The sequence below is a fragment of the Rhinatrema bivittatum genome, chromosome 3 (assembly GCF_901001135.1).
Source record: "Rhinatrema bivittatum chromosome 3, aRhiBiv1.1, whole genome shotgun sequence".
Lineage (NCBI taxonomy): Eukaryota > Metazoa > Chordata > Amphibia > Gymnophiona > Rhinatrematidae > Rhinatrema > Rhinatrema bivittatum.
Genome location: NC_042617.1, coordinates 450,732,660 through 450,755,977, shown reverse-complemented (window position 1 = coordinate 450,755,977; position 23,318 = coordinate 450,732,660). Strand labels below are relative to the sequence as shown.

The 23,318-nt window shown below is 45.9% G+C and overlaps 1 protein-coding gene across 1 annotated transcript in view; it reads left to right on the top strand.

The window, feature by feature from the left end:
* The window catches only part of PDIA6 (protein disulfide isomerase family A member 6), a 166,606-nt gene that overhangs the window by 54,927 nt on the left and 88,361 nt on the right, over positions 1-23,318 (top strand). The window contains exons 3-4 of the mRNA XM_029595893.1: positions 12,914-12,971; positions 23,038-23,164. Coding sequence (XP_029451753.1) covers positions 12,914-12,971; positions 23,038-23,164 — 185 coding nt within the window. The remainder of the gene's footprint in view (positions 1-12,913; positions 12,972-23,037; positions 23,165-23,318) is intronic.

The following is a 23,318-nucleotide window of genomic DNA, read 5'->3' as shown; positions in this document are numbered from 1 at the left end:
CTTGGCAATAGTGATCATAATATGATCAAATTTGATTTAATGACTGGAAGGGGGACAGTAAGCAAATCCACAGCTCTCGTGCTAAACTTTCAAAAGGGAAACTTTGATAAAATGAGAAAAATAGTTAGAAAAAAACTGAAAGGAGTAGCTACAAAAGTAAAAAGTGTGCAAGAGGCGTGGTCATTGTTAAAAAATACCATCCTAGAAGCACAATCCAGATGTATTCCACACATGTGGAAAGAAGGCAAAACGATTACCGGCATGGTTAAAAGAGGAGGTGAAAGAACCTATTTTAGCCGAAAGATCTTCATTCAAAAATTGGAAGAAGGATCCAACAGAAGAAAATAGGATAATGCATAAACATTGGCAAGTTAAATGTAAGACATTGATAAGACAGGCTAAGAGAATTTGAAAAGAAGTTGGCCAGAGAGGCAAAAACTCACAGTAAAATCTTTTTAAAATATATCCGAAGCAGAAAGCCTGTGGGGGAGTCAGTTGGACTGTTAGATGATCGAGGGGTTAAAGGGGCACTTAGAGAAGATAAGGCCATCGCGGAAAGATTAAATGATTTCTTTTCTTCAGTGTTTACTGAAGAGGATGTTGGGGAGGTACCCATACTAGAGAAGGTTTTCATGGGTAATGATTCAGATGGACTGAACCAAATCATGGTGAGCCTAGAAGATGTGGTAGACCTGATTGACAAACTGAAGAGTAGTAAATCACCTGGACCGGATGGTATACACCCCAGAGTTCTGAAGGAACTAAAAAATGAAATTTCAGACCTATTAGTAAAAATTTGTAATTTGTCATTAAAATCAACCATTGTACCTGAAGACTGGAGGATAGCTAATGTAACCCCCATATTTAAAAAGGGCTCCAGGAGTGATCTGAGAAACTACAGATGGTTAGCCTGACTTCAGTGCCAGGAAATGTAGTGGAAAGTATTCTAAACATCAAAATCACAGAACATATAGAAAGACATGGTTTAATGGAACAAAATCTTGCCTCACAAATCTGCTTCACCTTTTTGAAGGAGTTAATAAACATGTGGATAAAGGTGAACCTGTAGATGTAGTGTACTTGGATTTTCAGAAGGCATTTGACCAAGTTCCTCATGAGAGGCTTCTAGGAAAAATAAAAAGTCATGGTGGTGATGTCCTTTCGTAGATTACAAACTGGCTAAAAGACAGGAAACAGAGAGTAGGATTAAATGGACAATTTTCTCAGTGGAAAGGTGTGGGCAGTGGAGTGCCTCAGCGATCTGTATTGGGACCCTTACTTTTCAATATATTTATAAATGATCTGGAAAGAAATACGTCAAGTGAGATATACAAAATTGTTCAGAGTAGTTAAATCACAAGCAGATTGTGATAAATTGCAGGAAGACCTTGTGAGGCTGGAAAATTGGGCGTCAAAATGGAAGATGAAATTTAATGTGGTCAAGTGCAAGGTGATGCATATAGGGAAAAATAACTCGTGCTATAGTTACACAATGTTAGGTGCTACTACCCAAGAAACAGATTTGGGCGTCATAGTGGGTAACACATTGAAATCGTCTGTTCAGTGTGCTGTGGCAGTCAAAAAAAGCAAACAGAATGTTGGGAATTATTAGAAAGGGAATTGTGAATAAAATGGAAAATGTCATAATGCCTCTGTATTGCTCCATGGTGATACCGCACCTTGAATACTGTGTACAATTCTGGTCGCCACATCTCAAAAAAGATATAATTGTGATGGAGAAGGAACAGAGAAGGGCGACCAAAATGATAAAGGGAATGGAACAGCTCCCCTATGAGGAAAGACTAAAGAGGTTAGGACTTTTCAGCTTGGAGAAGAGACTGCTGAGGGGGGATATGATAGAGGTGTTTAAAATCATGAGAGGTGTAGAACGGGTAGATGCGAATCGGTTATTTACTTTTTCGGATAATAGAAAGACTAGGGGGCATGCCATGAAGTTAGCATGTGGCACATTTAAAACTAATCAGAGAAAGTTCTTTTTCACTCAACGCACAATTAAACTCTGGAATTTGTTGCCAGAAGATGTGGTTAGTGCAGGTAGTATAGCTGTGTTTAAAAAAAAAAAAAAAAAGACGACTTCTCCAAGAACTTATCCAATCCATTACCTGCTATTAATTAAGTTGACTTAGAAAATAACCACTATTACTAGCAACGGTAACATGGAATAGACTTAGTTTTTGGGTACTTGCCAGGTTCTTATGGCCTGGATTGGCCACTGTTGGAAACAGGATGCTGGGCTTGATGGACCCTTGTTCTGACCCAGTTTGGCATGTTCTTATGTCCATTCTCTCTCACACATGCACTGTCACATACATACACATTCATGCTCTTATATCCACCATAATCTCTCACTTTCAGACACTGACACACTCTCAGGCTCTAAGACACTCTCTCCCCCTCCACCCCTCCCCCCCCACACACACACACACACTCTCTTACTCCCCTGGATTTTCTCATACACTGAGTGTGTCATGCTATCACACTCACTGGCTCCCTCACAAACGCACACACCCAGGCAAGCTCCCAGTCATTCTCGCGCACATACACACACACTGACTCCTAGGCAGGCTCTCATGCATTCACACACATACACCCCCAGGCAGAGTCCCATTCATACACATGCACACACTAAAGGCAGACCCCCCCTCTCTTTCTTTTGCCAGTAACCCGGAACCTCTCTCCTTCCTCTGCTGCCACTATCACTGCTGCCACATGGCTATTGGGGAAGCGTCAATTGCTGCTACTGGCACTGAAGCCCATTCTGCTGCCTCTTCTGTGTAGACCCCATGGGCTTCCACTTCCTTCATGCTGATCTTGTACATTGTGAGATCCGCATAGAGAAAGTGCTACTCTTGCACATTCCCAAAGATTGCACATGCCAATCACTAAAAAGTAGTTTTTTTTTGGTTTGTTTGGTTTTTTTACCTTTGCTGTCTGATCTTAGTTTTCTAATCTGTTGGTCACAGGTTTTTGTTTTTTTTCCACCTTCCCTTTCTTATTTTTTTGCCAATTCCTTTTATATTGCCTTTTTTTCTATTTCTTTTCTCTCCATCTTGTTCCCTCAAACACACAGTCAGGTTCTCATTCTCACATGCTTTCACACGCTCACACATGCTCTCACTGTCATATGCTCTCTCTCATACAATCATTTATACATACAGTCTCTCACTGGCACATGCTGTCTCTCACACGCTCACACAGAGGCTCCTCACATTCTGTCTCTGCAAACATTCAGGTCCTCACTCCCACTCAGTCTCTCAACTCACTCACATACAATCTCTCAACTCATCTCATACATGCACACACACACACTCTACAGACCCTCAGCCTCTCTCTCACCTCTGGGCCTCCTCTTCAAGGGTCGCCGCAGGGTGGGATCCGCGGCGGCCCTTCTACCGGGCCTCTTCCTCTTCTCGGGCAGCTGCGACTTGGGATTTGCGGCGGCCTGTAAGCGCTGCTCCTCTTCTGCACGTGCTCTTCCTTCCTGCCCGCGTGGCTCCGGCAACGTTTTCTTCCGGGGCCGCGCAGGCAGGAAGGAGGAGGAGCACCTGCACGTTTAAAAGCGACTCTTTTTTTCTTCGGGCCGTGGTGACGTGAACTCCACCATGGCCCTGCCGATCTGCCTGCTTTGTGTCGCTGCTCGGCCGCCAGTGGGATGAGGTCCACCGACGGCCACATGAGCCTCCCTGCACCCTGGGGCATTGGCTCATCTCGGGAAACCACTGCTCGCAGCGCCCCCTAATACCCTGTGCCCTAGGTCCAGGCCTAGTTCGTCTAGTGCTTCCACCGGCCCTGCCCAGTCACCTCTAATACTACCCCCTTCTTTTTAGATCTAAATCCTGGCTCCTAAAAATTTGGATGACTAACTTTTTAATTGGTTTTTCAATCTTTTTCAAGTATATTGCATAGGCAAAGATACGGGTTTTAATATTAGATACAGTATACCAATAGCCATTGCTCTGAAATGCAATTTTGTCACACAAAAACCTTTAAGGGTGGATTCCAGTCTCAACAGGTGTTTTCCTGTTTGTTTACTGTTATCCTGCTTTCACAGGGTCCTGCTACCACAACAGCCTTTTCTGTTTCTAATACTATTCATGCTTTTATTCTTTATAAAGTTTATTTGTTTCTCCAGGGATAAGCAGGATGGTAGTCCTCCCACATGGGTGACATCAGATGGAGCCCAGCACGGAAAACGTTTGTCAGAGTTTCTAGAAACTTTGACACACTGAGCATGCATAGCATGCCACTATCCACGAGTCCACGCGTTGTCCCTCTTCAGTCTCTTTCCACGAAGCTGAAGCCTCGCGGCTGTGGAGCTAGCATTTTTTTGCTGTAGAAAACAACTTTTCTTTTTTTTCCCTGAGTTCCGTTGGGTCCTTCTGCGTCTTTTCAAGGTTTTTTCCTCTCTGTATCGCTAAGTTTCCCTTGTAGTTTGCAGTTGATTACCAACTGTTGCCTCCTGGTGGCTGCTGGGCTTTGACTGTGCGCCGCTTTCTTTTTCCCATGGTGTCATCCAGCTTCCACCAGTGCCCCAGACCATGTCCATCACAGACACCCACCCCCCCCCCCCCCCAAAAGAGGTCTGTGTCCTGTGCCTGGGGGCATTGCATGATGTCCATGGCTGTGATCTTCGTGCCCAAGTGACCCCCCAAGGGTCGTCGGGCATGCCTGGATAAAATGAAGAAACTATTCGGCGCCAAGAAATTGGAGCCATCGACATCCCTGTCCGGTACTTTGACACCACAGGGTAAGGAGATTTGTCATAACCCTCTAGGTGTCCCCTCTGCTACTGGGCCCCGATCCAGAAATAGGGGCAGGGTTCCGGCCAAGATAGATATCCTAATATTCCAGATCAGGTTCCTTTCCATCTCCCTCAGCTCTAGGGAAGGACCAGGGTAAGCACTGGGAAATGTCCAGGAAGCACTGTCACTAGTCTTCATTGTCTAACACTGACCACAGGAAGGCACCAACATCGTCCGTGTCTCCCCCAAAGCAGTCCCGTGTTGAGGATGTACCCCCTGTACAACCCGAGGAACCTCAACGATCCCCACAGATTCCAGTGAAGGGTTCGGTACTCCCCCCGATAGTTCCAGGGGCAATCTGATTCCACTGCCTTCTCTTCCTCGAGCTGTCCTGTCCTCGGCAGTGATTGAGGAGGAGTTGGAGAGACGTGTGCGGTTGGCGGTCGGCCAGGTCCTGCAGGGCATCGAGCCTCCACCGGGACCGCCACTGCTGCAGGAGCTGACTCCATTGGTGCTTGCGCCTCTGTTAGAGCGGCTTGATCTGCTGCTTGGTGCCTTACTAATGCAGCCAACCCTGAGTCCCTTCATTATCGCAGGGTGCCTCGCCATTGCTTTCACCGGTGCCAATCCCAGTGAGTGATTCCTCGAATGAGGAAGGTCTATCGGGGTTGACGGCGCCTAGACTATGCACAACACCCCAGCCGGTCCTTGTCCTCTGGGGGGCCTTCTGCCTGATGCTGTCGGAGCTGCCAATTTTCCCTGGGTTCTGTGGGTGCCTTTGGGGCCTACTCTGGATCCACCAATGCTCCCAAGGCCTTCAGGGTCTCTGGTTAAGACCCCGGTGGGAGCTCCACCTCAAGTGTCTCTGGGCATTCTGAGTGAGGAGATGCCCCCTACGATCCTTGGTAGGGAGAGGCATCAATTTCCTTCACAGCAGAGTCTGAGGATTTGCCCTCTGAACCTTCTCTGCCAGAGGAGAGAGATAAATCCCTACCAGAGGATCTGACCTTTGCTGGATTTATAAAGGCCATGGCAGAGTCAATGCCTTTCCAGCACTTAACAGAGTAGGATTCTAGGCATAATATATATATATATTTTTTTTAAGAGATCCTACAGTTTATTGATGCTCCTGAAAAAGTGGTGGCTGTGCCAGTACACAAAATCTTTAAGGAGCTCATCGTCTGGCTCTGGGAACACTCCATTTCCATCCCACCAGTGATCCGGAAGACCGATGCAGTCTTATCTGGTCCAGCCCACCACAGGTTTTGAATGCTGTCAACTTCCACACCAGTAGGTAGAAGTGGAATTGGCCTTGAAGAAAGAAAAGAGGATACGTACTCGCGCTTTGGCTCCCCCAGGTCGTGAGCACAGAGCTCTGGACACTCTTGGATGGTGGGTATTCCAGGGCTTAATGTTAGCGGCCAGGATCACCTGCTACAACTTTATATGGGTCAGTACTCCAGAAACCTCTGGAAGCAAGTCCAGGATTTGGTGGAACACTTCCCACAACAATTTCAGGATGATTTCCAGAAGGTAGCTCAAAAAGGCCTGGATTGTGACAAACATGAAGTCCGCTCTGCATATGACGTATTTGAAACCACGAGAGTTGTGGCGGCCAGCATTGGGGCTCTGCGCATGGCCTGGCTTTGCGCTTCCAACCTCTGACCTGAAGTACAGGATCATCTAGTGGACCTTTCCTGTAGCAGGGAGAACCTCATCAGGAACAAAATTTAAGGAGACTGTATTATCACAAAACTCTTCAGCAGTTGTCGGCCAGCACCTCTGACACACAGCCCTTGGGCAGAAGCCACCCAGGAAATTCACAAGATACCTGTTTTGCGGGCCTTGAAAGTATTATCCGCCTGCGTCCAGAACAAGACCCCAGCTGGCACCAGCTAGATCAAGTCATGTGCCCCTTACCTGATCTCTGCCCCACCTCAGAACCCCACCACGGATGTTTGAGCCAGCAAAACCTACCCCAGAATACCAACCCCTTATCCATTGTGCGGAAGGGGTAAAGGTTGCATTTCCAACAGACTCCTCCACGTTCTCCATGTCCTCTGAGGAGGTGTTCAGAGAACAAGCAAATGCATCGAGTAGAGCTCTCTGCCCTCTTAATGACTTGAGCAGTCGAACCAGTTACCACCAGGCCAGCAGGGTAAAAGTTTCTACTCCAGGTATTTCCTGATTCCCAACCGGTGACCTTCACCCCATAAACCAATTTCTTGTCAGAGAAAAATTCAAGAAGATCTTGTTGGAAACCCTGATCCCTCTCCTCAGAGCGGGGGACTGGCTCTGCTACCTCTATTGATATATGCGCCCATATTCCCATTTCTCCCAAACATCGGAAATATCTTCGCTTCATGGTAGAAGGGGAGCACTATCATTGGGTGCTGCCTTTCAGCCTGGCATCGGCACCCCGCGTCTTCACAAAATGCCTGACGGTGGTGGGGGCTTATCTCAGGAGGCAAAGGGGTACATGTCTTTCCCTACCTTGACGATTGGCTCATCAAGAGCAACTCCAGACAGCGGCATTACATTCCCTACATTCTACTCTACGTGTTCTGGAGGGCCTCGGATTTCTAATCAGTTACCCAAAATCCCACCTTTAGCCGTCGCTACAGTTGGACTTCATTGCCCCAGGACCGGACAATAACCCTCAATTCTCTAACAAGGGTATTCTCATGCTGCCTGCATGTTTCTGGCATCCAATTTCCTCAAGTTTTGGGGCATATGGCAGTGATGGTTCATGTCTCACCATTTACTCGCTTGCACATACGCAGGGTGCAGTGGATGTTGCACTCACAGTGGTGCATTCCAGGATCACTTGACTAACAAGGTAGTCCTGGTTCAAACCGACAATCAAGAGGTGATGTGGTATTTGAACAAACAAGAGGGGATGGGATCATTCTTCCTCTGCCAAGAGGCAGTGCAGATCTGGTCTTGGGCTCTTGCGAGAGGCATCTTTCTCTGAGCCATGTACCTCCCAGGGACGGACAACATCCTGGAAGATTTGTTGGGTCGGACCTCCTGCCCCCCCCACGAATGGTCCCTGAATCAGGAGGTCGCGAACTGCATCTGCTTCTTGGGCCCCCCAGACATAGATCTGTTCGCTTCCCTGGAGAACAGGAAAGTGGATGGGCTCTGCTCCCTGGTCTGAGTGGGCATGGGGTCGGGGTCCGATGCCTTCTTATGTCACTGGGGCACCGGCCTTCTGTACACTTATCCTCCCCTGCCACTGGTCTCAAAGACACTTCAAAAACAGGACCGAGGTACCATGATCCTGATTGCGCCTTTTTGGCCATGCCAGATTTGGTTCCTGCTTCTGCAGGACCTGGCCTCATGCCCTCCGATCCAGCTGGGGACTGCTCCAGACCTGCTCATGGTAGGCTGGATCACCCCAGCCTCCGAGCCTTGTTCCTCACGGCATGGATGTTGACAGGGTGACCTTGTAGACCCTTTCGGAAGGCATGTCTCGATTTCTGTTGGAATCCAGGAAGCCTCCCATGAGGAGATCTTACAATCTCAAGTGGAAGAGGTTCTCTATTTGGTGAGAAGGGCACAGTTTGGACCCATTCTCATGTTCCACGCCAAGGCTTTTGGACTACCTGTTGCATCTCTCCAAGGCTGGCTTGAAGACCACTTTGGTGAGAGTTCATCTCGGTGCCATTGGAGTATATCAGAGGATGGACGACTCCTCTTTTTCCACCCTTTCCACTTGTTGGGCACTTCATGTGAGGCTTATTGCAACTTAAGCCTCACATGACCCCCAGCGGTCTCCTGGGTCCTCAGTGTGGTCTTGGCCCACCTCATGAGGGCACTGTTTGAGCTCATGAGGTTTTGCAATCTGAAGTACCTATCCTGGAGTGTCATCTTCTTGGTGGCAGTCACCTCAGCATGCAGGGTCGGTAAGCTTCAGGCTTTAGTGTTGTATCCCCCCCCTTATACAAAATTTTGTTATGAGGTGGTTTTGCGTACACATCCGAAGTTCCTTCCAAAGGTGGTCTTGGAATTCCATCTTAATCAACCCATTATCCTGCCCACCTTTTTTCCAATACCGCACTCTCACCAGGGTGAGCATGCCCTGCACACGCTGGATTGTAAAAGAGCCCTGGATTTTTACCTGGAATGAACAGCACCTCACCGCCAGTCCACTCAACTCTGTCTCCTTCGACAGGAATAGGTTGAAAGTTGCAGTGTCCAAACAGACCTTATCCCGTTGGCTAGCAGACTGTATTTCTTTCTGTTATGCACAAGCGGGACTACAGCTTGAGGGCCATGTTTAGGCTCATTCGGTTCGAGCCATGTCAGTTTCGGTGACTCACTTGCATGTGGTACCCATACACAAGATCTGCAGGGCGGTGACTTGGAGTTCCCTCCACACATTCCCCTCATTATTGTCTGGAAAAAGATGGACAACGTGGCAGTCATTTCGGTCAGTCTGTCCTCCATAATCTATTTCAGCCATTAAAACCCAGCTCTTCCTACCTCGGACCCTTTCTTTGGGTGCAGGCTTGCTCCCCATGTTCTAGTAGCTCTAGTTGTGCACGTTTGCTTCCGTTAAATGCTGCATATGTTGGGAGCAGCATATAGCTACATATTCACCCATGTATTTATTTATTTATTTAGTAACTTTTATATACCGACAAACGTTGGGAACATCTCGTCGGTTTACATATAACAGAACTGAGCAACAGCTTTACAATTTTTGCGTAATTAGATAATTAAATAAGGAACATTCAGAGCATACAAATAACAGATTAGATTATATAAGTAAAATTATAAAAGTGTGATACATGAAAGAGGTTATCTAAACGGGGGTGGGGGGGGGGGGGAGGGGGAGATTCTGATATATAGGGGGGTATCCACAATTAAAGGAGGTATATATACACGTGATTGGGAACAAATTTTTTATATATAAGTTTTTTATATACAATATGTAGTCCTGATAAATTCACTTTATGGGGGGTGAGGGGGAAGAGGTAGTTTAGAGTAGAGGGAGGGGGTGAAAAGGAGGTGGAAAATAGATGGGGGGAGAGGGAGGGGGAGAGGTTAGGAGTTGTAGGGGGTGGGGTTAGAGTGGTTGTGTGAATATAAGGGGTAGAAGTAATTGAGGAGCTAGGATTGGAGACCCAGGTCTGCGGGGGGGGGGGGGGGGGGGGGGAGGGGGGGAGAGTGAATGTATGTGGATTACCAGCCTGCTTATCCTTGTTCTCCAAGGATAGCAGGTTGGTAGTCCTCCCAAATCCTGCCCGCCACCCCGTGGAGTTGGGTTTCTTTCGGGTTGTGTTAGGTTTTGCAAATTATGGGCCGGATTTTCAAAATGTTACGCGCGCCAGGCCTATTTTAAAAAGGCCCGGCGACGTGCGCAAATTCCCGGGACACGTCTAAGTCCCGGGGCTTTCAAAAGGGGGTGGGGCGGGGTCAGAGGCTCCCAGCACAGCGGCCATTTGCCGCTGTATTGGGGGATCATTGGCCGGCAGGCGCAACAGGTTAGGATAATTTTTTTGGCGGGGTTTAGCTTAGGGCTGGGGGCTGGGGGAGTTAGGGGAAGGTGGGGTGAAGTGGTAGGGAAGTTCCCTCCGAGGCCGCTCCGATTTCAGAGCGGCCTGGGAGGGAACGGGGGGAAGGCAGCACGGGCAAGGTGCACAATTGTGAACCCCCTTGCGCGTGCCGACTCCCGATTTATAACACGTGTGTGCATGTTATAAAATCACTTGTCCATGTATGCGCGCAGGTCTTAAAATCTACCCCTACATGTTATAAGTCTGAAGAGGGACCCCGTGTGGATAATGGCATGCTGGGCATGCTCAGTGTGTCAGTCAAAGTTTTTGTCAAATTTTCTAGAAAGTTTTCTGTGCTGGGCTCCATCTGATGTACCACATGTGTGAGGACTAACATCCTGCTGTCCTTTTTTTTTTTTTTTAATATGCTGCATGTTCAGTGATTCTGCTGAATTCAGTGGCTACTGGCACTAAAGGGTTAACCTCTGACTTGAAAACAGGGAATCATGGGAGACTTTTCCTCTGTATATTAGTGTTGCCAACCTGGCTTATTTACTGTGAGTTTAGGGAGGATTTGTTTGATTGTTTTTTGGGGTTTTTTTTTTAACTTGTTCGTTTCTTATTATTGTGCTATTTTTGTTCCAACTTGGGTTTTTTGGGCAGGATTCGTGCCCTGCTGTTCCTGTCGCATCTGATTGGCTGATGCGCCAGTGGCATAGTTACAGGTGGGCTTGGTTGGGCTCATGCCCACCGAGCCAGGGTTGTCTGAAGTAATACCGTTGCAGGATCCTATCCCCATAACTGCGAAGAAAAGGGCCTCAGAAGCAAGGCCATCGCAGGATCCCATCCCACCTACAGCTGAAGTAGGAGTTTGGTTGTTCCTAATGAAAAGGTCCTGTGTGTGTGTGTGGGTGAGACTGGGAGCCTAAGTGTGCATCTGGATGTGCGAGAATGGGAGTTTGTGTGTGGAGAATGTGAGAGAGCTTGTATATGTGTGTGTGTATGAGGGAGTCAGAGAGAGCAGGAACAAATGTATGTGAAAGGGAAGAAGACAGGAGAAGAAACAGAACAAGAAACCCTGAAAAGGAATTAGGAAATGACTGACAAGGGAAAAAAGAGACCGGGACCAACTGATTAGAAAAATACAAAGATCAGAATACAAGGGTAAAAAAAAATTATTTTGAGACTTTAGCAATTAGAATATGCCATCTTTGGGAATGTGCATTTCTTATATTTTTGTATTTTGCTGTTCAGTATTCCATTGAGTCTGGTTTCTCGAGCTTTTTATTTTTATTTTGTCTGCATGTTTTTGTTTCTAATTTATAATACCTTATTTCTATAATAGGTAAGGGTCGATCTCTGTTTTGCCTGTGTGTGACCGAGGTGCAGTATTTCTGTTAGCATATAATTTCCCTGCAGGTATTTGTAGCAGTCTGGCTTGCTTTGTTACTCCAGTAGATGGTGTATTAATGACCTAGGGCCTGGCTTAGTATTTGCATTGCTGCTTTTTCATAAGGTTCCTGTTTGAGTCCTGAGAATCACTGCTGTGACTGTATGGTGTGGCAAGGTTCTAGACTTCACTTTTTTTTTTAGGAGTTTGTGTTACTTCACTAAATGTTTAGCAGTGGAGGAATATTTTTTGCTGAGGTGATGTCAAAATTTGAATATTTTTTTTCATGTTAGTTGAAATGTGAATTGTCCTAGCTCTGCTCTATACCTGTTCTGATTATTAATGCTATTTTATTATAGTCATGATGAGTTTTGGCTTTTTGCGAAAAGGATTCATGAAAAATACATTGATTTTTATTTTATTACATGGTAGATTGGATGTGGGTTTTTTTCTTTGCTTTTTACATGATATGCTTGTGCATTTATAAACTGCAATAAATGTAAAATAAATTAATATAGATTAATAAGGAATTTATTTTGGGCTTGTTTTGTTTTTTTTGGCAAAGCATACTTATTCTTTCATAAATACCTGGCAACACTACTATGTTCAGTCAGTTTGGCTAGGTCTGTGCGCTTCAGCAACTGACCTACCCTTATTTAAATGTTCTAAATTTTATATATTTATATTCCGCTTTTTGGCACTTCAAAGCAGATTACATTCAGACACTTGTTCATATTTCCCTATTCCCAATAGGGCATACCATATGTTGATATCTGAGACAATGGAGGATGAAGCGACTTGTCCTGCAGAAGCATCCTCTTTTACCTGCCATTATTTTCTGTGTCTCAGATTGCTTTGGTTGCTCTTTTCTGTTTTATGCACACTAAAACGGTTTACCTGTTTTATCTTTTAATAAAGTTTGCAGTTTTAGAAGTGGCTTCCTGTCTGTGAAGTAAAGACTGGGTTAAGCCAACTGTATAGTTGCGCATAGGAGCGAAGGTTGAGGGGGTTTTTTGTTTGTTTTTACCTATTCTGTTTCTTGTTTTTAATGTTTTCTTGAGGATAAGGGATATTTAGTTGTACAATGGGGTAAGTGCCATGATATTCCTGAAAAAAACATTAATCTCCATAGCAAGTTCATTCTCACTTTCAACATTGTGTATGTAAACAGTTCTTCTGGCCTATGTACTGCAAAGACTGTGTGAATCCATGTCTGAAACATTATGAGAATAAATTGCTCATTTATTTTTCAAAAGGTGTGGTCATTGTCAAAGGTTAACCTCAGACTGGAAGAAAGCAGCAACTGCACTAAAAGTAAGTTGAGCCTTCCTGTAAACATTCATACCCTTATTTGGTAGGATTTTTTTTTCATGTACTTTGATTTGATAATTGAGGATGTACTTGTTATAGAATACCAGACATGGTTTTTAAGGCTGTCCCACAGAAAATTCTGCAGGGCTTTTTTTTTTTTTTAATTGGATTCAAGTAGCTTGGAGAGGGAGTCTTTCTCCATCTCCTCCATCTCCTCCCGCCTCCCAAACTTGCCTTCTGGCAATCCTCAGAATTGTTGAAAAATGGGGTGGATGTTTTTTTTAATGCTGCTACTAAATTTGTGTTTTAAGTAGAAATCCTGTTTTTTCTTGTCAACCACTATAAAAGGAAGGAGCCAAGATTTTACAACTCTGATAGGGTTTCTAACATGTCCTTCCATCTGAGCTTCATTTGACTGAGTGATGGGGAAAAATACATTTTCAGCCTGCTTTCTGAAAGGAAGAAAACTGCTTGTATTGCTGTGTGTTTGTCCCTTGATAACAAATTTTCAGTACGTGTCAGGGATTCCAAGATAATTCTGATAAGACTGGGTGCCCCCCCCCCCCCCCCCCCCCCCCCACACACACACACATGTGATTTCTGGAAAGTAGGTGTCATTAATTGTACATGGAACTTCTTATTCTCAGAGAACAAGCAGGATGGCAGTACTTGCCCAAGGGTGACCTACATCATATGGAGATTGTCATGGAAATTTGACTTCAGAGTTTCTATCTATTTATATTACACTTTTCAGCGCTTCAAAGTGGATTACATTCGGGTACTGTAGGTATTTCCAAAATTTTGAGCATGCCCTATTGGGCATGTCAGCCTGCAGAATAGGACCCATCAGTTTTTCATCTTTTCTGTGGAGCCTACATGTCGCAGTTTTCTCTTGTTGGGAAACAACCTGCTTCTTGAATGTGCAGGCATAATCTTTCGCTGTGCCCTAAGGTCTTGTTCTATCCCCATTAATCAACCTTGGTAAGCATTTTTTTTTTGTTTTGGTCATCTCTATAGGTTTTCACTATTTTTCAGCAGTCATGTGCATAGGCATCAGTACATTGAGGTGTGGGTTTGGTTTTTTTTGTCATCGTTCAATTTCACTGCAATAATTTTTCTTCTAGTGCCCCTAATAGAGAAGGCTAGTGGTTTTAACAAGAGCCCCCTGTGCAAGATGTTCATGTCTACTGTGGATCCCCATGATGAATGTGCCCTTTGCCGGGGGGCCGGCCATGACATTCGAGGATGTCCATTCTGGCTTGTCCTCATGGAAAAGCACTTTGGGAATTGTAAATATGGCCCATCAGTCTCTGCCTCTGAGGCATTAATGTTGAAGAAATCAGGAGCTGCATTGACCTCTGGCAGTACTTCAGTACTGAGAGGGCATGACGGTTCCTAAAGCATCAGGCAGGTCCAAGGCGATGGATCATCTGTCCCCTCCCACTTAAAAGTTGCAAAGGATTCAGCCTCTTCAGTTCCAGCATCACGGAGCTCCAATGATGTGCATTAGGTGGAGACCAAGAAGCATGGGTATCTGCCTCCATCAGTGAGTGAGTGTTAAGCATGAGGGACATTCTGATGGCAGTCTTGGTCTTGATGGCTCATCCTTGGTGCAATCTCAGGATTTGCATTATTCTCCCAGGACAAGCAGGATGGTAATCCTCACATATGGGTGATGTCATTAGACTGAGCCCTGTCACAGAACACTTTTTTGTTAAAGTTTCCATCATAGTCCAGGGATACTGTTTAAACTTCCTCACAGTACCCCCGGACTCTCCACCCAATCCATTGTGGGCACAAAAAGACCACACATTGCTTCTAGTCAGAACTTTCCACCCTTCTGCGAACCAGGGCTGTAGAAGCCGTCCCCCTGGTACAGAGAGGCAGAGAGTTCTACTCACGTTCTTTTCTGATTCCAAAATAATTGGGCGGTCTCCGCCCCATCCTTGACCTCTGCAATCTTAACAAATTCCTTCAAAAAGAAAAATTCAGGATGGTGTCTCAGCACCATGCTTCCTCTACTAGAGCAAGGAGATTGGCTCTGTTCTCTGGACCTTCAGGACGCATACACACACATTGCCATATTCCCACATCTCCGCAAATACCTGCGCTTCATAGTGGGTCACAGACATTTTCAATACAGAGTTCTGCCATTTGGTCTGGCCTCATTGCCTCGAGTGTTCACCAAATGCCTAGCAGTGGCTGCCACACATCTACGCAGAAGCACCGTACACGTGTTTCCTTACCTGGACGACTGGCTAATAGTCGATCCAAGCAAGGAGCTCTCAACTCTCTAAAACTCACTATGGATCTTCTTTTTTTTTTTTTTCCCAATTTAATCTTTTTTATTGAGTGCAACTAGTACAAAATGAGCAGGCATGTATACATGAAAGCAGACATATATACAGTGAGCAAGTGGTAAATCACATATCATAACAAATGTGATAGAATAAAGAGTCACATTGTGCTAATTCCCACCCACAATGTTCCGATCCAAGCCTTCAGCCATAATTATACTCATTTTTTAGAAAATAACTCCCATACAAGAATCTACCCAGTAAAGGGTTTAATGTGAGATTGAAATCTCCCCTGCTATCAAATTCCCATGTACCCTGCCAGCTGAGGAAGAGCACAGAGAACCAAAAAATTCATCCTTATGGGGGTTCAAAGATCTGGCCACCCCTCCTTCCTCCCAGTCTGTGTTGGCATCAGCAATGTTTGAGGAGTTGCTGGAGAGCGGAGTCCAGCAGGCACTGCAGGGCTTCAGTCCTGTGGCACAGATGGCCCCGGTCCCTGTGCCGCCCGTCCTCATACTACTTCTGGAGAAGCTCTGTGTGCTCATTGGTGCATTACTGACCCAGCTGGTGTCAGTTCCCGAGACAGCATCAGGGCCTCCCCCTACCGATCCAGTGGTCATTGCCAGCTCCTCTGAGGAGGAAGCTCCACAAAGAACCGCAGAAACAGAAGCCTATAGCATACTTCCCCCCCCCCCCCCCCCCCCCCCCACCACCACCCCAGTTTTTGCAGTGCCTGCAGTTCTGGATGAAGGCCGAGCACCTAGGGACCCATTCCGTGTACCTTATAGTGAGGATGAGGACCCCTATGACCCCTGGGGGATGATGCTTTGGAGTTCTCTTCCAAATGTCTCCCATCAGATTATTCTCCTCCAGAGGAATGAAGGAAGTCTCCGCCTGAGGACTTGACCTTCACAGGGTTCATGAGGGTGATGGCGGAAGCCATCCCATTTCAGTTAACAGAAGATGATCCCAGGCACAAAATGCTGGAGATCCTCCAGTTCATGGAGCCTCCTAAGGAGATCATGGCGGTCCGGTGCAGAGATCCTTAAGGAGCTGCTGCTGAGGATAGGGGAACACCTCTCACGGTGCCTCCTGTTAATAAGAAGGTGGATGGGATCTACCTTGTCCAGAAGGCTGCCAGATTCGATAAGCGTCAGCTGCTCCACCAGTTGGCAGTGGTCGAATCCGCCCTCAAGAGGGTCAAGCATTCTTGGAGTCATTCTTCGGCGCCCCTGGGGAAGGACACAGATCAATGGATACTCTTGAGAGGAAGGTATTTCAAGGTGCCATTCTCATTGCCCGTATTGTTGCCTATCAGCTCTATATGAGCCAGTACTCACGGGACATCTAGAAGCAGGTGCAGGAGGTGGTCAAGCAGCTGCCTTAACGCAGCAAGATACCCTTATGTTGCTGATGCAGAAGGGCCTGGAGTGTGGAAAACAAGAGGTCTGAGCGAGCTATGATGTGTTTGAAATGGCATTGAGAGTCTCTGCAGTGGGAATCGGCGCTCGCAGAATGGCATGGTTGCGGCCTAGGATCTCTGACCAGAAGTAGAGGAAAAACTCGCCGACATGCAATGTACAGGAGAGAATCTCTTCGGAGATAGGGTGAGGGACGCTATGGCCCAACTGCGGGACCACCATAAAATTTTCCAAGAACTCTCTGCCAGCACTTGGGATATGTCCTCCTCTTTTAGGAGACCAGCAAGACAGGCCAAGGAAACCTTTCCTTTGCCAAAGCAAGTACTATCTTCTGCCGCCTCTACTCCCGTCTGCACCATCGGGCTCCTATGCCCATCCCAGGCAGCAGGAAGCCCCTAAGTCCCAGCCGGCACCTTAGTCAACTCCAAGGATGTGGTTTTGACTGGATCTTGGGGAGCTTAAGCAAGTCACCCATAACTGGGAAGTTGGACCCTCTGGTCAGCGGCAGGCTACAATTCTTTGTGAACCAGTGGCCCAGTATAACATCAGATCAAGAGGTTCTTTCCATCATCCATCAAGGGTATTAATTAAATCTATTGGGTGTCCTGCCAAATTGCCCTTCGGGCCCATTGTGGGGTACATTAGTGCATTAGGAGGTACTACTAGTGGAGATCTCCTCTCTCTTAACGGCCAGGCAGTCGAGCCCATGCCACCAGGGCAAAGAGGGCTGGGGTTTTACTCCATGTACTTCCTGATTCCAAAGAGAACAGGAGGACTCCATCTCATCCTAGATCTAAGGGCCTTGAACAGGTTTCTAAAAAGAAAAGTTCAAGATGGTTTCCCTGGGGGGCTGGGGGTTCATGGCAAAGTGGCTCCCTGATTGCTAGCACAAATAGAAACTCCCACTTTCCTTTCTCCAAGTTTTTCTGCGGTGCTTTTTCTCTTTATCACTTTCAATATGGGGAAAAGGAAAGGCATTTTGATAACCTACCCGGCAGACTACAATGCCAGAGTTTGTCTAATCAGCCTCCACAGACACCAGAAGCCGACTTAGCCAGCATTGGGGCCTCCGGTTTGACGGCAGCTGAGTTTTTTCACACAGCCCAGTGGAGCAGTCCACACTGAGGCCTCCTGGAGTTCCCATTCTGACGGAGGCTGTTATGACAGGACAAGAACAGTGCACCAGTGATGCTTCCGTTTTGTTGAGCGGAGTTGGTCCCTTTGCTGATGGTGAAGTGCAGCGGGAACTTACAGGAACACTCTATTCTCTCCAGGAGTCTGGGAGGTCATTTGGTGGCAGCATTTTTGGAGCGCAATCTGAGTGAAACCTCCCCTGCATTTGCGACTCTGGGTGCCAATTCACAGGAGGTACAGGCGGCTATTAACCCCCTCCAGGTCAGGCCTTCTATTATTAAACCAAATATGGTGACTTTTTGGATAGTTTATGGGGTGTTCTGGCCTTGATTGAACATTGTGTCATCACTGGTTTCAGTTACTCTGGACATTCATTCTAAAATCCAGCAGCAAGATTGTTTACTGCGATGTGAAAGTAAGGTATCTAATCTGGAGGATTCTATTTCTAAGGATAAAGAAGTTCAGTTCAAGCAAATTGTGGAAGCTGCTGTGGTTTCTCGTAGACTTGAAAACCTGGAGAATGTTTTTTCTAAAAATTAGAATTTTACGGATCATAAATTTTCCTCCAAGCACCATTGATTTCTCCTTTTGGAAATGTTTAAGGTCAATATGAAAGATGTTTTACAAATATCAGTCAGCTTTTCCTCCAATTCAGAAAATGTTTTACTTACCATCAGCGAAGAAACCCTCAGTTATTGATCAAAAGGACAGTTTCACAAGAGACTTTGCTTAATATAACTGATTTTCTAGACAATTCTGATGCCCAGTCTGTTTCTCGTGTTAATTTGCTGATAGGAATAATGGTCTTCATTTTATTTTTCTCTCATTGCAATGTTTCTTTTAAAGGAAAGTCTGGATTTTTCCAGATCTTGCAAAATCTACTTTGGAAAGAAGGAAGTTTCTATGAGATCAGAGGTTATAAAGTTAAAAAAAAAAAAAAAAAAGTTTCCCTGGGCACCTTGATTTCCCCCCCCTCCCCCCTTTTTGCAAAAAAACAAAAAGGGGGATTGTGTATGCTCCCTAGACCTAAAGGAAACATACACTCACATCAAGATCTTTCCCAGTCACAGTACCTGGTGTTTCCATTCGGGCTAGTGTTCGCCCCACATGTCTTCACAAAATGCCTGGCCGTGATGGCAGCACACCTCTGCAAACTGGAAGTGCATGTCTTCCCATATCTGGACGATTAACTGGTCAAGAGCATGTCTCAAGTAGGAGCCTTCGGGTCCGTGCACGTGACCATTCGTGTGGTGGAGTCACTAGGGTTTGTTCTCAACTACCCGAAATCCCATCTTAGCCCGTCATCTCAATTGGGCTTCATAGGAGCCCTGCTAGACACGGCTCAGGACAAGGCCTTTCTGCCCTGCCAAACCATTGCAGCAGAGATTAAACAAAGCCAGCAGGTATCTGCCTGCACATGTTGAGGCTGATGAGCCAAATGGCCGCAATTGTTCATGTTACTTCCATGGCACATTTTCACATGCGCTAAGCCCTATGGACACTAGGCCACTCAGAGCCTCCAAGATTGTATCCGAGTCACCCAGTCTGTCTGGGACTCACTGTCCTGCTGGTGGGTACTTTCCAATTGGGAACAGGGGATCTTGAAGACTGAAAACTGATCTGAAGACTAAAACTGTGAAGGATTTCAAAGGGGCATGGGATTAAAAACTGTGGATCCATAAAGGCTAGAGGATGGGAATGAAGAGAAGAACCAAGGGATGGAGTACTGGAGTGGAGGCTACTACCTGATTACTACCCTTATTCAATAAGCCTTTGCACAGTTAATGCAAATCCAACATTGCTCTGTGCTTCAACAGCAAGGGAAAATGTGGAAAAGAGGATTTGCATTCAGATAACAACCAACAAGAACTGAACTTCACAATCTGGGTAAACAAATAAGCATGGGGGTAGCTTGCTTATTAAGGCGGTTACTACCCTAAACCAATTAAGCCTGATACATCACTTTAAATGCATATACAGCACTGCTCTTTGCTTCAACGGTAAGGGGATATGTGGAAAACAGGATTTACATTCAGACAACATACAACAAGGCATTGATCTGTGCAGTCGGGGTAACTTTCTTGATGCAGCGGTTACTACCCTTAACCATTAAGCCTTATGCTCACCTTTGCAACTCCAACATTACTCTCTGCATCAATGACAGGGGATGGCAGGAAATTTGAATCAAACAGTTACCAACAAGGGCCCTGAACTTGGTGGTTGATGAAACAGATAAATATGGGACGATAAGCGTGGGAGCTTGCTGGGCAGACTGGATGGGCCGATTGGTCTCTTTCTGCCTTCATTTCTATGTTTCTATGTATTGTTTCGGAGTCTCCCCATTCAAATTGTTCTAACCACAGATGCATCTACCATGGAGTGGGGAGCTCATTTAGATGGACTCTGTACCCAGGGGCTTTGGTCCGCTCAAGAGCGTTCTTGTCAAATTAACTTCCTGGAGCTTCGGGTGATCAGATATGTGCTATGGGCTTTCAGAGATCTGTTGTCCAACAAAGTTGCCCTGATCCAGACAGACAACCAGCTTGCCGTGTAGTATGTCAACAGGCTGGGAGGTACGGGGTCATATGTCCTCTGTCAGGAAGCGGTCTAGATCTGGTCGTGGGCCCTGTCCCACAAGATGGTGCTCAGGCCCATGTACCTGGCCAGGACAGAGAACGTGGAAGCAGACAGGCTGAGTTGAGCCTTCAGACCCCACAAATGGTTCCTGGGCCAGGTGGTAGCAAATCGGATATTCCGCCTCTGGGGGAGCCAAGAAGTAGATATTTTCACGTCCCCCCTGCAACAGGAATATGCCTCTGTTCTGCTCTCTGTACAGGTCAGATGGTAAACCAGCCTCAGATGCCCTTGCCCGTCATTGGGGCAAGGGTCTTCTGTATGTGTATCCTCAGATTCCCTTAGTAGCGAAGACTCTCTTGAAGCTTTGCGAAGACAGGGGACTTATGATCCTTATAACCCCCTCATTGGCCGAGACTGGTCTGATTTCCACTCCTGCGGGAATTGTCCAACTGGAAACTGATCAGTCTGGAGACTTGCCTGGATCTCATCATGCAAGATCAGGGTAGGCTGCGACATCCCAACCTGTATGGATGTTGAGAGGTTGATTCTGCAGCTGCTTGATCTTTCAGAACATGTCTCGGCTCCTGGTGGCTTCTAGAAAGCCTTCCACTAGAAGGCCCTTGGACTGAAGTAGAAGAAGTTTTCTGTGTGGTGTGAGCAGAAGGCACTAGATCCATTCTCCTGCCCCACACAAAAACTACTTGATTACCTTCTACACCTATTGGAGGCTGGCTTGAAACCAACTCTGTTCAACTTAGTGCAGTTGGCGCATACCAACATGGTCTAGATGGTACGCCCATCTCTGTACAGCCTATAATTATGTTTCATGCAGGGCCTACTTCAGTTGAAGCCTCTCCTAAGTCCTCCTGCTATATCTTGGGACCTCAGTGTGATGTTAGCTCAGCTGATGAAAGCTCCTTTTGAGCCATTGCGCATCTGTGACCTGAAGTATCTGACCTGAAAAGTCATATTTTTGGTGGCAGTCGCTTCAGCATGCAGGGTCAGCGAGTTCCAGGCCTTAGTGACTTATCCAACTTAATAACTTTTATCACCACAGGGTGGTCTTGTGTAAACACCTAAATTCCTGCCTAAGGTGGTGATAGATTTCCATCTTGACCAGTCAATCGTCCTGCCAATAATTCTATCCCAGACCCATTTTGCACCAAGGCAAAGGAACATTGTACAGTTTGGATTGCAAGCGAGCCTTAGCCTTCTATCTGGAGCAGACAGAAACTAATAGACAGTCCGCCCTACTTTGTATCTTTTGATAAGAATAGATTGGGTGTTTCCGTTGCCAAACAGATACTATCCAATTGGCCAACAGATTGCATCTCCCTCTATTATGCCCAGGCAGGACTGTATCTTGGGGGCCATGTCAAGGCTCACACTGAGAGCTAAGGCAGTGTCTGTGGCCTACTTGGGAACAGTTCCCATGGAGGAGATCTGCAAGGCTGCAATATGGAGTTCTCGCCACACAATCACATCACATTACTATCTGGATAGGGATAGCCGATGCGACAGTAGGTTCGGCCAGTCTGTCATCCTGAACCTGTTTGAGGTGAGGAACCCAACTCTCCCAACCTAGGACCCTTTTTTTGGGTTCAGGCTGTCTCCCCTTGTGTTACCAACAGCACTTGTGGTGGTGTGCCCATTGGTGCCTGATTAGGTGTCTATTGGTCCCTTTTTGTGTTGGGGAGCAGCCTATAACTAGGTATTCACCCATGTGTGAGGACCACCATCCAGTTTATCCTTGGAGAAAGCAGAGATGCTTACCTGTAACAGGAGTTCTCCAAGGACAGCAGGATGTTAGTCCTCACGAAACCCACCCACCACCTCGCGAAGTTGGGTTTCTCCTATTTTTTTATTTAAATTGTAATTCTATGTTACGAGACTGAAGAGGGACCTGTGTGGTTTAGGGCATGCTGAGTGTGCCTAATCAAAGTTCTAGAAACTTTGACATATGTTTTCTGATGATGTTGCCCATGTGTGAGGACTAAAATCCTGCTGTCCTCAGGGAACACCTTTTACAGATAAGCAACTCTGTTTTTGTTACATATGTGTGCACTCCAAGAAACTGAATGGCATCCTCTCTAAATTTCCAGTATTTTGTTTTGATTCTAAAAGCTAGTTAATAAAAGATAAATGCATTAACTTAATACTTTAAAAAGAAGTAAATGGAGGACTACTAGAGAAGCTCAGAAAGTAATCAAAAAGTTTCTTTCAGTGTTCTTGTACTAGTTGTTTATTTGCTAACTGCTGTCAGCAAGACGTGTAGACCAGAACTGGCCCCATGGTATCCTGGTACAGTTTCTAAGAGATCTTTCCCAGAATTCAGAGAGGACAGCTTGGTTCCTACACCAGTATGCTTTTGGCAACTGGGTACAGCTAATATATAAATCAAAGGTTTCCACAGCAGTATTGAAAAAATTATTTTTTTAATTGTCCAAAGCCCATTTGGCTTCATTTTGCTTGTCTTAAGCCCATGGGAGGCCATGTAACTACAGTACCTGAATGTAATCTGCTTTGAAGTGCTGAAAAGCAGAATATAAATGAGTCCACCTCCTTTACATTTTTATTTAATTGCTATTATGGTTGCAACAAGTAAATGAATTTCTTCATATTTTTTTTCCTTGTAAACAGGGTGTTGTGAAGGTTGGTGCAGTTGATGCGGATAAGCATCAATCTTTGGGTGGTCAGTATGGTGTTGGAGGATTCCCCACCATTAAAGTTTTTGGATCTAATAAGAATAAACCAGAAGATTACCAAGGTAAATGTAGAATTCAGATTTTGTTGTTTTTATCATTCTGTGGTTTGTATGTATGAATGCTTTTCTGCATTTATTCATCTGCTACAGGAATTGCTGTAAAACAGAGAGCCTAGACAGTGCATAGCTCTACTATCAGTTATGAGGAAAGGAAAGG